Consider the following 21,090-nt stretch of genomic DNA (forward strand, 5'->3'; position numbering starts at 1 on the left):
CAGTGTTAGCGGGTGGGAAGCCGGCGGGGTGTGTATCCTGGTCGTTGTAAACAGCAACTCCTACAGGTCGGTCAGGGCGCCTGCTGAGCGAGGGAGGGAACTGGGGGAAGTAGTGTGAGCCTCCCACGCGTTACGCTCCCCCAGTGAGAGTCCTCGCTGTCAGGAAGGGGAGGGGGGAATTGGCATAACGACTAAATTGGGATGGGATTAGTAATTCATGCCAGCTGCATCTTTTTCTTTTTTAATTCAATTTATTTTTGCGTTTCTGTATTTTTCACCCATCCCAATTTAGTCGTTATGCAAATTCCCTTCCTGGGGAGGGTGTAGAACTACCACACATGCCTCCTCTGATACATGTGGAGTCGCCAGCCACTTCTCTTCACCCGACAGCGAGGAGTTTCACTGGGGGAACGTAACGCGTGCAGAGGTTCACGCTATTTCCCCCAGATCCCCTCCCTGCTGAACAGGCGCCCCGACCGACCAGTAGGAGTCACAGTTTACAACGACCAGGACACATACCCCACTGGCTTCCCACCCGCTAACACTGCCAATTGTGTTAGTAGGGACGACTGACCAAGCCGGAGGTACCACTGACAGCTGGATTCGATCTGAGTCTCTGCAGTGGTAGGCGAGTGCTTAGTCCGCTGCGCTACCCAGCCGCCCATGCCAGCTGCATTTTAATCCAAAACCAGGCGAGGTGGTGAGTGCAGCTGTGTCAGTTTCTCTTGAAAATGGCTATTCGGCTACTGGTAGCGTTTAGTGGACAGGATGAGCTATATCACATAATATTCTCCAGCATTGTTTAAGTCTGCTGTTTAGGCACATTAGAGATTTACGATGGAGATGGATTAAACAGCGACTGAGTGTGAGAACTGAGAATTGCGTAATGTATTGGTGTATTAATACATTTGAACGTTATGGGCCAGTTTGCATCGCCCCTGTCCATTACCAGCACAAGGAGAGATCCGGGAAGGCCAAAGCAACTCCTTCTTCCCAATGTATTTACACAAAACTACCTCTGCATTTAGATTCCGACAGGGCAAAATCCATCATCAAACTCTTAATGTTATTTTATAGCTAACTATATGCAGCCCAATGCAGTCACGGGTAGTTTATTTCAGTACATAACGTCGTAATTAATATTTCCTCTCATAGTTCAAGTTCAAGTTCAAGTTTCTTTAATAGTTGTCATACAGAAGTACAGAATACTTTTGTACAAAATGCTTCTTACTGTTGCGCTCCAGAGACTGTGCATGACAAGATAAGTATGAAATAAAAACATAGTAAAAATTAGAAGTAAAAAAAAGAGGTCACAGTGTTCAGTTTTGACATATGTACAATGTTCGTAGACGTAGTTACCATACAATATACAATACTGTGCAGTGTACTAATATACAATACAATATAGTGCAAGGCATAATGGACGAGGTGCAGTTTAGGTACAATTCACAGTAGGTGTACGAGTTGTAGTGCAAATCCTTTATCAATAAATATAAAGTGTAAGTGTGTTTGTGTGATCTAAAGTGTGGAGAGTGGGTGCTGCAGTGTGTTGTTTGTTTGAGTGAGTGTGTGCGTGTGGGTGTGTGTGCTGTGTGCATTTGATGGTTGTTGCATAGTGATTATTGTTCGTTTAGCGATTATTTTCGTTTAGCAGCCTGATGGCCTGGGGATAGAAGCTCCTTCTGAGTCTTTCTGTGCTCGCCATAAGACTCCGGTATCTCTTGCCTGACGGCAGCAGTTCAAAGAGGCAGTTGTTCGGGTGGCTCGAGTCCTTAATAATTCTCTTAGCCTTCCCCTTGCACCGCTTGTTGTAAATGTTCTGGAGGGTGGGAAGCCCCCCTCTAATTGTGCGTTCGGCTGAACGTGTCACTCTTTGTAGTCTGCTACGGTCTTGTGCAGTGCTATTCCCAAACCAGGAGGTGATGTTGCCGGTCAGGATGCTCTCTATTGTACATGAGTAGAAGTTCCTAAGGATCTTCTGACTGACTTGGAACTTCCTTAGGCGCCTGAGGAAGTAGAGGCGTAGTCACTTCATCAACTGGTAAATTCCAAACTTGTAACAGACACGAGGCAGAATTGGCAAAGAATTATGCAACATGTCCACTATAGGCTGCACTTCTAGGTCTAGACAGAGGGATTGGAACTCTTTCACCGGAATGAGAGAACGTTTCAAACACTTGAGATCCACCATAATGCTTTCAGCGTGTGTGTGTGTGTGGTAGTCACGGTATGGCTCCAGCACTGAGCAGTGTGCTGCAGCCTATAGGACTCCACACAGAGTGAGGCTGGTTCCTGCCGACAGGGCCTTAAAGGTATTGGCTTCCCTGTGCGATGGTTCCATACATACAGTGTTCCTTGAAAGTATGTGAACCCATTTGGAAGAGTCAGTTTTCCAAATATTTCACACATTAATCTTCATTATATCTTCATCTAAGATACATTTTCTGATAAAGCATGTCATGTCATTGAAGGAAAGCATTGGGCTGCATCTCAGTCACTTCAGCACCAGGACATTTCCAAACCTGTAACAGACACGAGGCAGAATTGTCAAATAATTATCCAACACGTCCACTATAGGCTGCACTTCTAGGTCTAGAGAGATGGAACTCATTCACCGGAATGAGAAAGAACGTTTCTTATGAGAGCCACCATAATAGACAGTCATGTGTTCCTTATGCTTTCAGCTTATACATTGAATTACACTTTTTTACCAAATACTATTTGAATTAGCAATGACATTTTTCAGTGACCCCAAAACCGTGATATGAATTGAATCATGATTTTTGTGAATCGTTCCACCCCTAATATACACAAATAATACATGCTACACGCACACACGCACACACACACACACACTTTGTTAGCCCACTGTTCTTCTCTTACATGGCCAATGCACCTGTACATTTGTGATGAGGAATAAATTAAAAACAGAAATGACACGCATAATGTATTGTCCAGTCATAGGTCAGGTTCATAGATTGTTCATCATATATTTCTGTTCATCATATATTTCTTCCTACAAAAACACATTGATCTCCCCTAACAAACTAAGATTTAAAATGTGTAAGGTTGGGGAATGAAATTAAGCATTTGCTCTCCAGGCGTCGGTAGGTACAGTCCAGCTGTGGGTGTCGGGCATCCTGGCCGTGCTGCGGGTGCTCATCTCCCAGTCCACGGAGGACATCGTCCTGTCCCGCGTTCATGAGCTGTCCCTCTCCCCACACCTGCTCTCCTGTCACACCATCCGACGGCTCCATCAGAACAGCCCCTCCCCCCAGGACCCACCCGCCGTCGCCATCGGTAACCAGGAGGCCAATGGCGAGACACCACGGCCCCAGCCGGAGGAGACCTTCGCCAGGTGAGTGGAGGTCTTGGTGTTGATGGTTAGTTAACGTCTAGCTGTATTGATTCTGGACTTAGTCGTGTTCTGTTGTCTTAGAAGAAATATGGAAGGATTGGAAAACCCCACCGATCCAAACAAAACCCCACCCGATCCTCTAAACCTCTTGTCTGTGTTCTCTTATCACCCCACTTTTTATCGCTCTCCATTTCTCTTATTTCCCTACTATCCTCCCTCTATCCATCCCAATCTCCTTCCCTTCCTCCCTCTTCTCTCCCTCCCTCCCTCCTCTCTGTCTCCTTCCTCTCTGTCTACCTCCTCTCTGTCTTCTTCCTCTGTCTCCTCCTCTCTGTCTCCCTCCTCTCTGTCTCCCTCCTCTCTGTCTCCCTCCTCTCTGTCTCCTTCCTCTCTGTCTCCTTCCTCTCTGTCTACCTCCTCTCTGTCTACCTCCTCTCTGTCTCCTTCCTCTCTGTCTCCTCCTCTCTGTCTCCTTCCTCTGTCTACCTCCTCTCTGTCTCCTTCCTCTTTGTCTCCTCCTCTGTCTCCTTCCTCTCTGTCTCCTCCTCTCTGTCTCCTCCTCTCTGTCTCCTTCCTCTGTCTACCTCCTCTCTGTCTCCTTCCTCTCTGTCTACCTCCTCTCTGTCTCCTTCCTCTGTCTCCTTCCTCTCTGTCTCCTTCCTCTCTGTCTTCCTCTCTGTCTCCTTCCTCTCTGTCTCCTTCCTCTCTGTCTCCTTCCTCTCTGTCTACCTCCTCTCTGTCTCCTTCCTCTGTCTACCTCCTTTCTGTCTCCTTCCTCTCTGTCTCCTTCCTCTCTGTCTTCTGTCTTCTTCCTCTCTGTCTCCTTCCTCTCTGTCTCCTTCCTCTCTGTCTCCTTCCTCTGTCTACCTCCTCTCTGTCTCCTTCCTCTCTGTCTCCTTCCTCTCTGTCTCCTCCTCTCTGTCTCCTCCTCTCTGTCTTCTTCCTATCTGTCTACCTCCTCTCTGTCTACCTCCTCTCTGTCTCCTTCCTCTGTCTACCTCCTCTCTGTCTCCTCCTCTCTGTCTCCTTCCTCTCTGTCTTCTTCCTCTCTGTCTACCTCCTCTGTCTCCTTCCTCTCTGTCTACCTCCTCTCTGTCTACCTCCTCACTGTCTCCTTCCTATCTGTCTCCTTCCTCTCTGTCTACCTCCTCTGTCTCCTTCCTCTGTCTCCTTCCTCTCTGTCTACCTCTTCTCTGTCTTCTTCCTCTCTGTCCTTCCTCTCTGTCTCTTTCCTCTCTGTCTCCTTCCTCTCTGTGTCCTTCCTCTCTGTGTCCTTATCTGTCTACCTCCTCTCTGTCCTTCCTCTCTGTCTCCTTCCTCTCTGTCTACCTCCTCTGTCTCCTTCCTCTGTCTCCTTCCTCTATCTCCTTCCTCTCTGTCTCCTTCCTCTGTCTCCTTCCTCTCTTGTCTTCTTCCTCTGTCTCCTTCCTCTCGTCTCCTTCCTCTCTGTCTCCTTCCTCTCTGTCTCCTTCCTCTATGTCTCCCTCCTCTCTGTCTACCTCCCCTCTCTCTGTCTCCCTCCTCTCTGTCTACCTCCTCTCTCTCTGTCTCCCTCCCTCCTTGTCTCCCTCCCTCCTCTCGGTCTCACTCCCTCCTCTCTGTCTCCCTCCCTTCTCTCCCCTCCTCTCTCTCCCTCCTCTCCACAGGTTCTTGCTCCAGCTGGTAGGAGTGTTGTTGGATGACATCTCGTCCAGACAGGTGAAGGTTGACATGACGGAGCAGCAGCACACCTTCTACTGCCAGCAGCTTGGAACCCTGCTCATGTGTCTCATCCACATCTTCAAGAGCGGTGAGCCACAGAATCTGCTTCACTCTCCAAGGGCTTCTACTGTATCAAAGCTTCTTTTTTCACCAGTCTCTCTTTACAATACTAAACACACACACACGCACACACGCACACACACACGGTCATTTGATGATTTATTGATATTTTATTTGTATCTGGTCGGTATTTATACACATTATGAGTGTATGTAGTTGCAGACCCCACTGTTATTTCACACATGGTGATATTTGTTGTTGTGAAGGATAACGTTTGACAAGTCGCTAGTCACCATCTGAACACACAGCAAAAATCTTCAAATCCAGTCAAAAAGAATTCTCATATATATTTTGCACATAATCTTACACACATCCAAAAAAAAATTGCGCACATTCATTTAGTTTGGCAGTTATTGAGAGTAAATTAGATTGACTGGCCACCAGTGATGTCATCTGGGACATTGAATCCTTGTGTTGTGTTAATTACAGCTCAATGAAATGATAAGGTAGCTGTCCCTATAAGGCAAGTTATTGCACATGTAATTTACACAACATAAGGATTCAATGTCCCTCACTGCTGGCCAGTGTTAATTTTGTCAACTAAAATGAGGACGAAAGATCTTCGTCAACGAAGGGTTTTTTCATGACGACAACGAGACGTGACGTCACGTTATTGAAGACCTTGTCACGCTAATGAGACTAAATAGTTTATTAAATATCGTTGACCACAACTGAGGACACAAATGTAATTTACAAAAACCAGGACGAAATTTCTCTTCATGTATGTTGATATTGTTGACTAAAACTAGACGAGACAAAATAATAACTTTTCTTAATGCCATCGTCCCGACAGAGCAGTGTGACGGGGAGCTCTGTTATTAGCATTAGCTGAAGAGCTATTTGAAAAGCTAGTTTTAGCTTTAACGTTACCTTGGCTATTCATAATCCAGCTGCAGACCTGCAAGCAAAGTACAGCAAGTTGGCAAAGGAGTATTCCAAGGTAAATCACTTTTTCACCAGTAACGTTACATTCTTTCCATCTAGCTCACGCTAACTGGCTAACCTAGCTCACGCTAATGTGGCTAACTGATCGACCTCTCGCACACAATTAATGACATGTTGCGGACAGCCATACCGGTGACGATGTTTAGCTTTTAGTGCCAAATGATAAGAGTCTGAGGCGGAGTCTCAAAAGAGAATGTTTAATATTTATTGTGCATTAAAAATCACAACAGAGCCTCTGCTACTAGCTGACCTAAACGGAACAACGTATAATGTCCGTGTGGAACCAATGTGCCAACAACCTTTCCGTGGGTGAAGCATAGTTGTCATTTAATGATACTAATACTAATCTATACAATCACCTATTGTTGAATAAATACCATTACTTTCTAGTTATTACTAAAAAAAACAGTATATATAAAACAGTAGCTGTAAAAAAGAAAAGAAAAAAAAAGTTTTATAATTTATATAATATAATTTTTATTTTTCGTCGACAAAATCTAGACTAAAACAGAAAAGACAAAATTGAGACAAAAACTGACTAAGATTAAAATGCTCAGACATTTAGTTGACTAAAACTGACTAAACGAAAAATAAATGAAGATGACTAAATATGATAAACGAAAAGAGAGCACTTGACTAGACTAAAGACTAAAACTAAAATGAAAATAGCTGCCAAAATTAACACTGCTGCTGGCCATATTCAAACTCAGAGTTTTTGGATGCGTGTGTGAGATTATGTGCAAAATAAATCTGCAAAGTATTTCAACACCCAACACCCTGTCCTGTTCTCTCCTACAGGCATGTTCCGCAGGATCACAGCCGCAGCCAGCCGCTTACTGAAGGGGGAGGTTGCTGCTGGGGGGCAGGCGGTCCCAGACGCCGGCTCCTTCTACGCCCTGGAGGGCCTGAACGCCATGGTCCAGTGTCTGACCACCACACACCCCTCCCTGGTCCTGCTCTGGTGCCAGGTCCTCCTCATCATCAACTACACTAACTACTCCTGGTGGGCCGAGGTGCACCAGACACCCAGGTGAGGACTGAGCACTCTGAGAAACAGTATCATGATAGTTCCAAAAAAGTTTCATGGTATTTCCAAAACAGTATCATGGTATTTCCAAAACAGTATCATGGTATTTCCAAAAAAAATTATCTTGGTACTTCCAATAATTTTTTTAATCTCGTATCTGTATCATGGTTTAAATTACATTATACAATATATTAAATGTTATTTAAGTACAAAAGTGGTACAATGGCGATACATGACTTTTTCCATGGCAGTACCATGGTAAAACTGAAAATACCTTCAAACTACCATGATACATTTTTACAAGGGAAGTATGTACCATACATGGGTATACATGCACACGATCAGAGGTCAAGACTTATGTCTATATAGACACAGCCGGCCAGACACGTACACATGTATATACACACACGCAAATGCATTTACATGCACAATCCATGAGGTAAAGACGCAGACACGTATTGTGTGTATATACCCAGTACACACACCAACAACCTCTTGTCTCTACCTCTCTGCCAGTGTTCCTACTCCTCCCCCATTCATCTCACTCCCTCCGCTCTCGCTCCTCTCGCCTCCAGGGGCCACAGTCTGTCCAGCACCAAGCTGCTCAGCCCACACTCCTCCGGGGAGGGCGAGGAGGAGAAGCCAGAGGCCTTGCTGGCCATGGTCAACAGGGAGATTGTACGCAGGGGGGCCCTCATCCTCTTCTGTGACTATGTGGTAAGACCCTACAAGGGTTTATTATATATATATAGATAAGATGCAAGTTTGTTAAGCAAACATATTTTATGGAAAATTACTTTTGTTTGTGTGTGATTGAAATGCATCATACATATATTATAATAAATTATTGTAGAAATGGGCGGCTACGTGGCGTAGGGGGCAAGGCGCTCGCCACGAATGCGGAGACGCTGGGCTCGCCTGTTCGAGCCCAGCGCTCCACATTGCTTTCAGTTTAGCTGGTCGTTCATACTAATACACATTGGCCGTATTAGGGGGTGGGAAACTGATGGGTGGGGATCGGGCGTTGTGGACAGCGACTCCTACAGGTCGGTTGGTGCGCCTGCGCAGTAGAATCAGGAAGTGTCGGGGGCAGCGTGAGCCTCCCACGCGTTACTCCTCGCCACTGAGAGATCGAGCTGCGCAGGTGAAAAGATGCGACTGCTGTTACCTCAAGTACCGGAGGGGACTTGTGCTATGTATGACTTAGTCCACAATCCACATTGCAGCCGGCTTGTGGGAGGCAAGAAACAGCGTTCGTGACAGGGGAGGGTTGAATTGGATGATACGAAATTGGGATGGGAGAAAATATAGAAAATGGGAGAAAAAGTGGATAAAAAAAAAATATATTATTGTAGAAATGTATTTATTTAATTCACAGGATTAGCCCCACCCTTTACACTAAATTCCATAGTTAAACCCCTAGAGTTCACTGAAGGTCATCTCTAAATGAAATGATTAGTGTTTTGCTGATTCCTCATTCTTCTCCTGTTCTTCTCCTCATATGATTCAGCTAAGCCACGTTTAGGGGTTTCATAAATTTACTCTTGGATCCCTCTGTGTGTCCGTAGTGTCAGAACCTCCACGATTCGGAGCACCTGACCTGGCTCATCGTCAACCACGTACGTGACCTCATCAGCCTGTCCCATGAGCCTCCGGTACAGGACTTCATCAGCGCTGTGCACCGCAACTCTGCTGCTAGTGGCCTCTTCATCCAGGCCATCCAGTCCCGCTGTGACAACCTTGCTACTGTAAGGATATACTTATACCTCAATCCATCACTACTGTAAGAATACACTCTTATGTATACCTCAATCCATCACTACTGTAAGAATACACTCATATACAGTATATACAGTGGTGTCAGGAGAACTGCCTCTCCCTGAACGTCAGCAAAACAAAAGAGATGATTGTGGACTTCAGGAGGTCGGGGGTCAAGGACTACAGCCCCCTCAGCATCGACGGGGCACCAGTTGAGAGAGTGAACAGTTTCAAGTACCTCGGAGCCCACATATCCGAGGACTTGACATGGACCACACACATTGACAGTGTTGTGAAGAAGGCACGACAACGCCTCTACTTCCTCAGGAGCCTAAGGAAGTTCCAAGTCAGTCAGAAGATCCTTAGGAACTTCTACTCATGTACAATAGAGAGCATCCTGACCGGCAACATCACCTCCTGGTTTGGGAATAGCACTGCACAAGACCGTAGCAGACTACAAAGAGTGACACGTTCAGCCGAACGCACAATTAGAGGGGGGCTTCCCACCCTCCAGAACATTTACAACAAGCGGTGCAAGGGGAAGGCTAAGAGAATTATTAAGGACTCGAGCCACCCGAACAACTGCCTCTTTGAACTGCTGCCGTCAGGCAAGCGATACCGGAGTCTTAAGGCGAGCACAGAAAGACTCAGAAGGAGCTTCTATCCCCAGGCCATCAGGCTGCTAAACGAACAATAATCGCTAAACGAACAATAATCACTATGCAACAACCATCAAATGCACACAGCACACACACCCACACGCACACACTCACTCAAACAAACAACACACTGCAGCACCCACTCTCCACACTTTAGATCACACAAACACACTTACACTTTATATTTATTGATAAAGGATTTGCACTACAACTCGTACACCTACTGTGAATTGTACCTAAACTGCACCTCGTCCATTTATGCCTTGCACTATATAGTATTGTATATTAGTACACTGCACAGTATTGTATATTGTATGGTAACTACGTCTACGAACATTGTACATATGTCTAAACTGAACACTGTGACCTCTTTTTTTACTTCTAATTTTTACTATGTTTTTATTTCATACTTATCTTGTCATGCACAGTCTCTGGAGCGCAACAGTAAGAAGCATTTTGTACAAAAGTATTCTGTACTTCTGTATGACAACTATTAAAGAAACTTGAAACTTGAAACTATACCTCAATCCATCACTACTGTAAGAATACACTCTTATATATACCTCAATCCATCACTACTGTAAGAATACACTCTTATATATATACCTCAATCCATCACTATTGTAAGAATACACTCATATATACCTCAATCCATCACTACTGTAAGAATACACTCTTATATATATATACCTCCATCCATCACTACTGTAAGAATACACTCATAGACACTATCATCACTCCTTTAAGGATACAATTCTCTATCTGTATCCATCACTGTCTCAATCTAATGTATTCACCAGGGACATTCAGGCCCTGTTGTGAGACATCCACGACTGTAAGAATACACCTCTCTATATCCTATACTTCTCTTCCTCCCCTGTAGCCCACCATGTTGAAGAAGACCCTGCAGTGTCTGGAAGGGATCCACCTGAGTCAGTCAGGCTCCCTTTTGATGCTGTACGTGGACAAGCTACTCAGCACTCCTTTCAGGGTGCTGGCCCGCATGGTGGACACACTGGCCTGCCGCAGAGTGGAGATGCTGCTGGCCGAAACACTACAGGTGTGTGTGTGTGTGTTAGAACAGTGGTTCTCAATGTGGGATTTGGAGACCCCCAGGGGTCCTTGAGGGGGTTCCAGGGGGTCCTCATAAAAATTTAAATAAATAAATTGCACTATTTAACTCAGTAGGACCTAGCCAAAAGAGAGAACATACACAAGTGACCTGATAATAGATTTCACTCTCTCCACTGTTAAAGATGATGTTTTTGTTCAAATAAGTGGTCAAAATGTTAAAATAATAGCTCTACATTCCAAAAGTAAAAAATATCTAGGATTCTCTCTCCTGATTGGATAAAGTGGGAAGAGATAACAGAACATTATGTTGTCTGTGTACTGCAGAGCGGAGAGACTGGGAGACCCATGTTACTGACCAAACACTCTATCAGTGATGGCTGTTGGAATGTAGAGCTATTTAACACCTTATTTTAACAAATGAATACCACTTACAGCACATTTAACTCCTCAACTACATTATAGACGGTTATGGAATTCTGGATTTAATCTCAATCTAACAACAAAAATCTTCTCAGATGGGCGTCCCTGAGACAAAATCATATCAAATTCTGGTCCGTAGCCTAATGTGTATCAATTTGAGGGTCCTTGACATGAAAAAGATTGAGAACCTGTCCTAGAATGTCTTTTTTTCTGTTGGTGGGAGTGTTGTGATGAGCTGCAGTAGTGGTGAGAGTGTTGTGATGAGCTGCAGTAGTGGTGAGAGTGTTGTGGTGAGCTGCAGTAGTGGTGAGAGTGTTGTGATGGGAGTGTTGTGATGAGCTGCAGTAGTGGTGAGAGTTGTTACAAAGATGAAAACAGGAATGTCCAGTCGTTGCTTTTCTTTTGGATCAAATCTTAATTTATTTTATTTTTCTATTAGTTTACAATTTCTAGTTCAATTCAGTTATTTCACCATCAAAATCATTTTACATTCTGTCTGCTTGACGAGCCGCACCAAACATATCACGGCTGTTTCTAATACAACAATCAAGTCGAGTTCAGTTCAGAGCAGCAGCTGCTGTCTCTGGCAGGAGCTGTCCACTCTTGTGTGGTGCTGAAAGACAGATATTATTAGTGGTGGCAAACACGCAATGCACTTTCAACTTCATTAAAGCAAATAAAAACAAATGAAACAAAACGTTATCAGCAACTAAACTATGTGTGTGTTTTATATATTACTTTATGAGTCTGTTGGTGAAAGTGTATTTTATTTATATAATAGTTACAACAGACTCCAGCCCGATGATTAATCTCAAGGTTATGCAATAACTGTATTGGCCGTCTGATTACTTTTCTTCCTGGCAACTGTATTGAGCAACTTCTAGTTTTGCCATCACGACCTGGGAATACTTCATGTATCCTTCCCATTCTCCAGAGTTGTCTTGGCAACATGGGTTCGTTTACGAGTACTACATCACCTTCTTTTAACCCTTTTCTCGCCAAGAACGTGTTACCACGTCATTGCTCGCCATGCGTAATCTGCCAATTAAGGAGTCTTTGAGATCAATATTTCAAAAATCTGTGATGGCAATCATATTTCACCCACGGAGTCTTGAGATCTCCTCTCAACTCTCCAACGGTTCAAGAGCGCCATCTGGTGGCCGATCGGCGGATCGCCCAAACAGGAAATGAGTGGCAGGAAGTGGTGCTCATCCATCTACGGTCCGGCCACTCGCTATCGCTCGCGGGACTCGAGCTCGACACACTGGATAGCAATCCGTTGCCAATAACTCTATAAACGACATGATTTGGACGTATATATTATTATACAACCTGGAAATGGATCGCATATATCAACATCCCATAATCGCGAACTTTCTGCTCCACGCTGACCACCCAACGGTCAGAGGAAGGTGCGGTAAGTTTCAGCGTGTTTGAATATTATGATCCATATAAACTGCTGTGATCTATGTATCGCCCATACTACATGAATGATTTAACGTCGGCCACGGACTTAAAAAGGGTTAATGGTGTTGTTTTCTTTGTGGAAGATGAGTGAGCAGATTTGAATTCCATCAGGTATTCACTTCTCCACCGATTCCAGTATCCATTGACGAGACGTTCTCTGTACCGCCATCTCTTGTTCATGTCCTTTCGAGTTCCTTGTTGTATGTCTGACTCTTTTCGGTTTCCTACCAAGAAGTGAGCTGGGGTTAGAGGTGCCACCTCGCTTTCGTGGTCCACATAAGTGAGCGGTCTTGAATTTATCACGGCCTCCACTTCAGTCAGAAAGGTCTGCAGTTCCTCGAAGTTCAGAAATGCCTTTCCCGGGGCGGCTAGGTGGTGTAGTGGGCAAGGCGCTCACCACCAATGCAGGAGATGCTGGGTTCGAGCCCAGCTCTCCACATTGCTCTCAGCTTGGCTGGTCGTTCATACTAATACAATTGGCAGTATTAGGGGGTGGGAAGCTGATGGGTGGGGATCGGACGTTGTGGACAGCGACTCCTACAGGTCGGTTGGTGCACCTGCGCAGCAGAATCAGGAAGCGACAGGGGCGGCGTGTCCCTCCCACGCAGACCCCTCGCCGCTGAGAGATCACGCTGTGCAGGTGAAAAGATGAGACGGCTGCTTCCTCGAGTACCGGAGGGGACGCGTGATGTAAGGCTTCATCCACATTGCAGCCGGCTTGTGTGAGGCATGGCCTAACAGCGTTCGAGACAGGGGAGGGTAGAATTGGACGATACGAAATTGGGATGGGAGAAAAATAGAAAATGGGAGAAAAAGTAGATATAAAAAAAATAAAAAAATGCCTTTCGCACGATCCTTTTGAGGCTGGTCTTGACTGAACGCACCATACGCTCCCATATACCTCCCCACCATGCAGCTCTTTCCACAATAAACCTCCAGGTTATCCGTTTTTCTGCAAAGAAGTCCTTCACTTGTTTGGATTTCATTGACTTCCATATTTCTTGTGATGTCCTGTGATGCCCTTTTAAATTTCTGTGCATTGTCCGAATAAATTGTTGAGCAAATGCCTCTTCTTGCAATAAACCTTCTGAAGGCCAAAAGAAAGTTTGGTGTTGTCAAGTCTGACACTAATTCTAAATGAACAGCTCTGGTCACTGCGCACGTGAATAAAGCAATGTAGGCCTTTATGTGGTTAGGTCTGACGTACAACAGTCCTGCAAAGTCGACTCCAGTCACCTCAAATGGGGCGGCTTCAGTTGTCCTGTCCGTAGGTAAAGGTGCTGTTATTTCCTGACTGGCCTTGGTTGTAAACCTTTTGCAAATGAGACATCGATTTAGAATCCGTTTAGTTGCTTGTCGTCCTCTTAGAATCCAGAAACGCTCACGTAGCTGTGTTAAGGTGTTCTGAAGTCCATTATGCATTACCTCTTCATGCGCATGTTTTATTTCCAGTACTGTAAATACGTCATGTGCGGGTAGAATGAATGGGTGTTTTTGTCCATATCTTAGGCTAGATTTTTGCAATCTACCTCCAACTCTCATTACTCCATTATCCAAGAATGGGTTTAGATCCTTAATTTTCGAGTGCTTGTGAATATCCGTTCCCTTTTGCAGTTCCGTCATTTCTTGTGAGAAAGCTCTTTTTTGCGTTTCAGCAATCCAGTATAACTTTGCTGTGTTCATTTTCACTGCCGTTAGTGGCCCTTGGCGTTTACTTTTATTGCGTGAGTTATGCACAAATCGGTTTACCCATGCAGTAATTCTGAGAACTGTAGTTAGCCTACTGTAATTTTCAAGCAGAATAATTGCAGTTTCTTTTAGGTACGTTTTCGTTTCGGTCACAACGTGGTACTGTTTGACAGTCTCCTCAATGGGCTCTTGTAGGCTATGCCTATTGGTCTCCTTTTCAATTTGACGGGGCGATGTCGTTCTCCACGTCATTCCCAGAACCTTGACTGGGGCATTCTGGTCCACTTTCGTTTCCTTTAGTTTGTTCTGTAGTTCAGGCGAATTAGTTTTCCATTTAAGTTTCTTTATTAGTTGACATGCAAAAATACAGAATACCTTCACATGGAATGCTTTTTTCTGTTATGCTCCTATGAGGATCGTAGGACGCTTGGATCATACACATACAGCTCATTACAGTAATATTCCACAATTATTACATTTTAGATAGTAATAATGGTACAGAGCCTTGAGACAAACCTATGCGTATTCACCACCGCAAACAGACTGGCAGCCGTCATAGGCAGCGCCATGTACGGAAGGAGGGGGGAGTGGGTTGGGGTTGTTACAGGGCTGTAGGGGGGGGGGGGGGGAGTGATCCCTCACACGAGGCAGCCGACAGTGCAGCGCCAATGCAGAGGAAGGGGGGGGGGGGTGGGACTGGGGGGGTTGGGGGTTGACGATACAGCCTTGGCTCCCCCCTCCAGCACGCATACGAGTTAGCTGCCATCACCAACGTGAGGCGCTGGGCCATACACGTAGGAGGGGGGGTGAGGGGGAGGGGGCTGGGGGTGGCGAAGCCGCTTGCCACTCTTATCTCCCGGAGGGCCTTCGACTCCAGCAGCTCCCTGTTTCGACCTTGGTCCAGGAATTTGTTTTGGCTGACTGACTGGCACATTTATCCCATCCACGTCACTTTAAATTTGATTTGAATAGAGTGAAATATAACTATTGATTTGAGTGGAGTGAGTTTTAACAACTCCGTCCAAATGACTGAATGCATTATTAGTCCAAGTGTCTTAATCAGTTCATTTTGGTAGGTCCTGTGCGCGGTAAACAGATCCAAAATCTTCTTATTGCAGTCCAAAAGCTTTGATAATCCAAAAATGACCACGTCTTCAAGTTGGTAGCCTGATTATGATGTCCCAATACGCAGAGAGGGTTAGCCTTATTCTGCTTCTTGAAGAAAATATGCAATCCACTGATTAGATCCATTTAGAGTTGATTTGAGTATAGTCCGGCAACCGGCACGAAGCAGAGCATAGCAGCGTCGGGCTCCATGGAGCAGTAGAGGCGGCGGTAGGAACGGCCTTGAGGAGCCTGGGGAGAGGAGAGAAATGCGACTGTCTCTGGGAAGGATCTGGACACATCTTCATCGCGGCCTTGTCCATGATTATTTTGGATTCTTTATACAACTTGTATGCATCTTCTACTGTATCCGCTCCATTTATGAAATCATCCACATATAGCGTTTCTCTTAATGCTTTTACCGTAGAGGGGTATGTTGACTCAATCCCTCCAGATGATGTCTGATAGTTGCTGACGGTAGAAATGGGCTGGCAGTCGCGCCAAATGGAACCCTTGTCATCCTCATTATGCACTCATTATGTTCGTTTCCATTCTCTGTATGAGGTGTCTTGTCTGTCCACAGGAACCTCAGTGCGTCTCGATCTGTCTGGTTTATTGAGATTTGTAGAAAGGCCTTTTCAATGTCCGACATGAAAGCAATTTTGTGTTGCCTGAATTTCAATAGAACACTCAATAAATTGGGGTTCAAGTTGGGGCCAGTTAATAGACAGTCATTAAGTGAGTCACTGTTTCCATCATGTGATGACGCATCGAATACAATCCTGACTTTCGTCGTTGTGCGTTCCTCCTTCACAATAGCATGATGTGGCATGTAGTACAATGGGTTACCGGTAGTCTTGGTTTTGACTGGTTCAATGATTCTCTTCAAGTAGTCATCGATCACCTCACTGTATCTTGTGAAGAGTTCACCATCATGTTTAAATCTTCTCATCAGACGTTGAAACCTGTTCTCTGCAATTCTGTAGTTTGATGACAGTTTCAAAGTCTCTGTGCGCCATGGTAGTTGCACTTCATAACGTTCTCCGTTGTGCGTAATGGTTTCTTTGAATTGTTTCAGGGCATTTTCATCATTGGCGCTCAACTTTGTTTCCGGTTCAGGGTTGATTCCCAGGGATTCTAGCTCCCAGAATGAGCGCAACTGTTCAGACAGTATTTTATTATCTACATTGACATGCATCACTCCAACGTTGGTTATGGTGCTGACGTGCATTGTAGTTACCGTGCCTTGAATGAGCCATCCGAAGCTGCTCTCAGCTGCCACTAGTCCGTCTTGTAGTCTTTCAATCTTTCCAGAGACCACTTTCCAATAGTAGTCGGATCCGATTAATATTTCCACATCTTGCAACCTAAAGTTAGTTTAGGTTCGTGTTAACGTTAGATAATGTACAAAATAAACGTTTTCCGCTGCTATAAACGTTGCACTTTTATTTTGACAACCCCAGAAAGGAAGTCATTATATATGCTTTACCATCCTGATCTGCGTTAGCTCCGGTTAGCTCAGAGCATCCGGTATAACAATACCAGCCATTGGATTACTGTTTTCTAAATTGGGGAGGCTTTTAATCGTCAAGGTAAGAGGATTTCAAGTCATGGTATCCATAAACTTCAATCGGTTCGGATCCTTTGAATGAATGAGTGTCAACAATCACGACGACACGTTGAAATCACTGGCTGCGCTCAGAGAGGAGTGGTTGGGCAAAAAAATTGTTCAGAGTATATTTGCTTATAAAACGTAATTGTCTAATTAAATTATTTTTTATTTCTCCACGTGGTGAATACACAGGTCACAACATGTTTACATGAACGTTTTGGAGTGTATTCTGCAATCTGTTAATAAACTTTTCAATCAATCAAACTATACACTGTAAGGCTCCGGCCACGCCTCACTTCCAGTGATGAAGCTAAGCTATGCTAACGGAGCGACTGTTCCCTAAGCTAAATGCACGCACAGAGACAAAATACCGGTAGGTATGCATCTTCTTGTCTAACTCCAGGGAAGATGTTAAATAAGCTAATTTCCCAAAATGTTGGAGTTTTCCTTTAAGCCTTCTACTTCCAACATGTCGTCTTCCTCTCTTTAGTGGCTGAACGCAAGCGTTATTCTCTCTGGCACCATTTTCATTAGGATAGGGCAGAGTAGGCTACCATACATTTCAGAGGCGACTTTGAGCGCTGACAGACTTCTGACTTGTATTTCGATCTCATCATATAGTTTTTGTAGGGCGACGGTGTCATTTGCATGTTTAACCGGGGTCAAGTTTAATAACTTATTCATATGGGCATTGATTAAAAGATCCTTTCGGCCAAATCTGTTTTCCAACATCTATCACATTGATCAACTTTGTTATTGCAGTCCTTACCACCCCTCTTTTCAGAAGTAGTTTCTTTAGTTGTGTCTTGGACATCATTGCTGTAGGCTTGGACATGTCTGTACATTCCTTGATCCTTCTTTGTCTTCAAAGCACTTCTTTTCTTTGTTCTTATCCCTGGTTTCGGCACCAGCTTCTGTTACAAAGATGAAAACAGGAATGTCCAGTCGTTGCTTTTCTTTTTAATCAAATCTTAATTTCTTTTATTTTTCTATTAGTTTACAATTTAGTTCTTTCACCATCAAACTCATTTTACATTCTGTCTGCTTGACGAGCCGCACCAAACATATCACGGCTGTTTCTAATACAACAATCAAGTCGAGTTCAGAGTTCAGTTCAGAGCAGCAGCTGCTGTCTCTGGCAGGAGCTGTCCACTCTTGTGTGGTGCTGAAAGACGGATATTATTAGTGGTGGCAAACACGCAATGCACTTTCAACTTCATTAAAGCAAATAAAAACAAATAAAACAAAACGTTATCGGCAACTAAACTATGTGTGTGTTTTATATATTACTTTGAGTCTGTTGGTGAAAGTGTATTTTATATAATAGTTACAACAAGAGTGTTGTGATGAGCTGCAGTAGTGGTGAGAGTGTTGTGATGAGCTGTAGTGGTGAGCGTGTTGTGGTGAGCTGCAGTAGTGGTGAGAGTGTTGTGATGAGCTGCAGTAGTGGTGAGAGTGTTGTGATGAGCTGCAGTAGTGGTGAGAGTGTTGTGGTGAGCTGCAGTAGTGGTGAGAGTGTTGTGGTGAGCTGCAGTAGTGGTGAGAGTGTTGTGATGAGCTGCAGTAGTGGTGAGAGTGTTGTGATGAGCTGCAGTAGTGGTGAGAGTGTTGTGATGAGCTGCATTAGTGGTGAGAGTGTTGTGGTGAGCTGCAGTAGTGACCCAGTGCTCCATGTCTCGCTCCCCCCCCTTCAGAACAGTATTGCCCAGCTGCCCGTGGAGGAACTGGACCGGATCCAGGAGTACCTCCAGACCACTGGCCTGGCTCAGAGGTAAGTTCAAGTTCTTTAATAGTTGTCATACAGAAGTACAGAATACTTTCATACAAAATGCTTCTTACTGTTACGCTCCAGAGACTGTGCTAGACAAGATAGTATCAAATAACATAATAACATAATATAGCATGAATTTAGAAGAAGAAAATGAGGTCACAGTGTTCGGTATAGACATATGTACAATGTTCTGAGTTACCATATAATATACAATACACAATACTATGCAGTGTACTAATGTACAGTACTATCTAGTGCAAAGCAGAAATGGGATGAGGTACAATTTTAGGTACAATTTACAGTAAGGTACGAGTTGTAGTGCAATCCTTCATCCATAAATATAAAGTGTGGGGAGTGGGTGCTACAGTGTGTTTGTTTAAAGTGGGTGTGTGCTATAAAGTGTGTGGAGTGGGTGCTACAGTGTGTTTGTTTAAAGTGAGTGTGTGCGTGTGGATGTGTGTGCTATGTGCGTTTGGTGGTTGTTGTTGTGTAGTGTTCATTCATTGTTCGTTTAGCAGCCTGATGGCCTGGGGATAGAAGCTTCTTCTGAGTCTTTCTGTGCTCGCCTTGAGACTCCGGTATCGCTTGCCTGACCGCAGCAGTTCAAAGAGGCAGTTGTTCGGGTGACTGGAGTCTTTAATGATTCTCTTAGCCTTGCCCTTGCAACGCTTGTAGTAAATGTTCTGGAGGGTGGGGAGCCCCCCTCCAATTGTGCGTTCGGCTGAACGTGTCACTCTTTGTAGTCTGCTTCGGTCTTGTGCAGTGCTATTCCCAAACCAGGAGGTGATGTTGCCGGTCAAGATGCTCTCTATTGTACATGAGTAGAAGTTCTTAAGGATCTTCTGGCTGACTTGGAACTTCCTTAGGCGCCTGAGGAAGTAGAGGCGTTGTCGTGCCTTCTTCACAACACTGTCAATGTGTGTGGTCCATGTCAAGTCCTCGGATATGTAGGCTCCGAGGTACTTAAAGCTGTTGACTCTCTCAACCGGTGCCCCGTCGATGCTGAGGGGGCTGTAGTCCTTGACCCCCGACCTCCTGAAGTCCACAATCATCTCCTTTGTTTTGCTGACGTTCAGGGAGAGGTTGTTTTCCTGGCACCATCCCGCCAGGACCTTGACCTCTTCCAGGTAGGCCCTCTCGTCGTTGGCAGAGATCAGGCCCACCACCACTGTGTCGTCAGCAAATTTGACGATTGTATTGCTACTCCGCTGAGCCACACAGTCGTGTGTGTACAGGGAGTAGAGGAGGGGACTCAGAACACAGCCCTGGGGGGCCCCTATGTTGAGGGTGATGGATGAGGAGGTGCAGTTGCCTGCTCTCACCACCTGGGGTCTGCCAGTCAGGAAGTCCAAGACCCACTGGCAGAGGTCATAGCCCAAGCCCAGGTCCCTGAGCTTGGCTATGAGTATGGAGGGGACTATGGTATTGAATGCCGAGCTGTAGTCGATGAATAGCATTCTCACATAGTTCCCCTGCCTCTTGTCCAGGTGTGATGCTGCTGTGTGCAGCACATGGGATATGGCGTCCTCCGTGGACCTGTTGGGGCGGTATGCAAATTGCAGGGGGTCCATGTTGATGGGGAGGGAGGAGCAGATGTAGCCCTTTACTAGCTTCTCAAAGCACTTCATGGCTATGGAGGTGAGAGCTACAGGGCGGTAGTCGTTGAGGCAAGCAGGCTTGGATTTTTTGGGTACAGGGATAATGGTGGACTTCTTCAGGCAGGTGGGGATGACAGCCTGTTCTAAGGACAGGTTAAATATGTCAGTGAATACTGGGGCCAGTTGGTCGGCACAGACTTTTAGGACGCGGCCGGGGATGCCGTCCGGACCTGCTGCCTTCCTGATATTCACTTTTTTAAAGGTCCGCCTCACCTCATGCTCTGTTACCCTGAACACTGCGCCTCCATCAGCAGCCGACCCCCCCCCCCCCATTGCCGAGGCTTGTGAGCTGGTGTTGTTATTACCAGCATCAAACCTCGCATAGAAGGTATTGAGGTCATTTGCTAAGGAGATGTCACTGTTCAGTTTGAGGGAGGCGCCTTTGTAGTCTGTCATCGTTTTGAGCCCCTGCCACATAGCTCTAGAGTCAGCTTGTTCAAACTGGAGTTCAATTTTATCCCTGTAGCGCCGTTTGGCCTCTGACACTGTCCTCCTTACGTTGTATCGCGCCACCTTGTGGTCATTCATGTTGCCTGCCACTAGGCCGTCGTTGTATGCTTTGGTGCGCTCTCTCAGAGCTTCACGGACGGATTTGTCTACCCAGGGTTTTTGATTTGGGTAAACTTTCATTTTGGTAGTGGGGATTGTTTCTTTCACCCTAGTACAAACATAGTCCAGCACTGTTTCCGTGTAGACATTAATGTTATCTGTGTCGCGGAACACATTC

At 45.2% G+C, this 21,090-nt stretch overlaps 1 protein-coding gene across 3 annotated transcripts in view; it reads left to right on the forward strand.

The window, feature by feature from the left end:
- Window positions 1–21,090, forward strand: part of htt (huntingtin) — a gene marked incomplete at its 3' end in the record, with an annotated part of 160,495 nt that overhangs the window by 74,981 nt on the left and 64,424 nt on the right. For all 3 annotated transcript variants that reach the window (XM_084318190.1, XM_084318189.1, XM_084318188.1), the window contains 7 exons: window positions 3,102–3,358; window positions 5,005–5,147; window positions 6,923–7,154; window positions 7,727–7,868; window positions 8,720–8,899; window positions 10,452–10,628; window positions 18,629–18,705. In XM_084318190.1, the coding sequence (XP_084174316.1) occupies window positions 3,102–3,358; window positions 5,005–5,147; window positions 6,923–7,154; window positions 7,727–7,868; window positions 8,720–8,899; window positions 10,452–10,628; window positions 18,629–18,705 (1,208 nt within the window). The remainder of the gene's footprint in view (window positions 1–3,101; window positions 3,359–5,004; window positions 5,148–6,922; window positions 7,155–7,726; window positions 7,869–8,719; window positions 8,900–10,451; window positions 10,629–18,628; window positions 18,706–21,090) is intronic.

This window comes from Notolepis coatsorum, assembly GCF_963971535.1.
Source record: "Notolepis coatsorum genome assembly, chromosome: 7".
Classification (NCBI taxonomy): Eukaryota; Metazoa; Chordata; class Actinopteri; order Aulopiformes; family Paralepididae; genus Notolepis; species Notolepis coatsorum.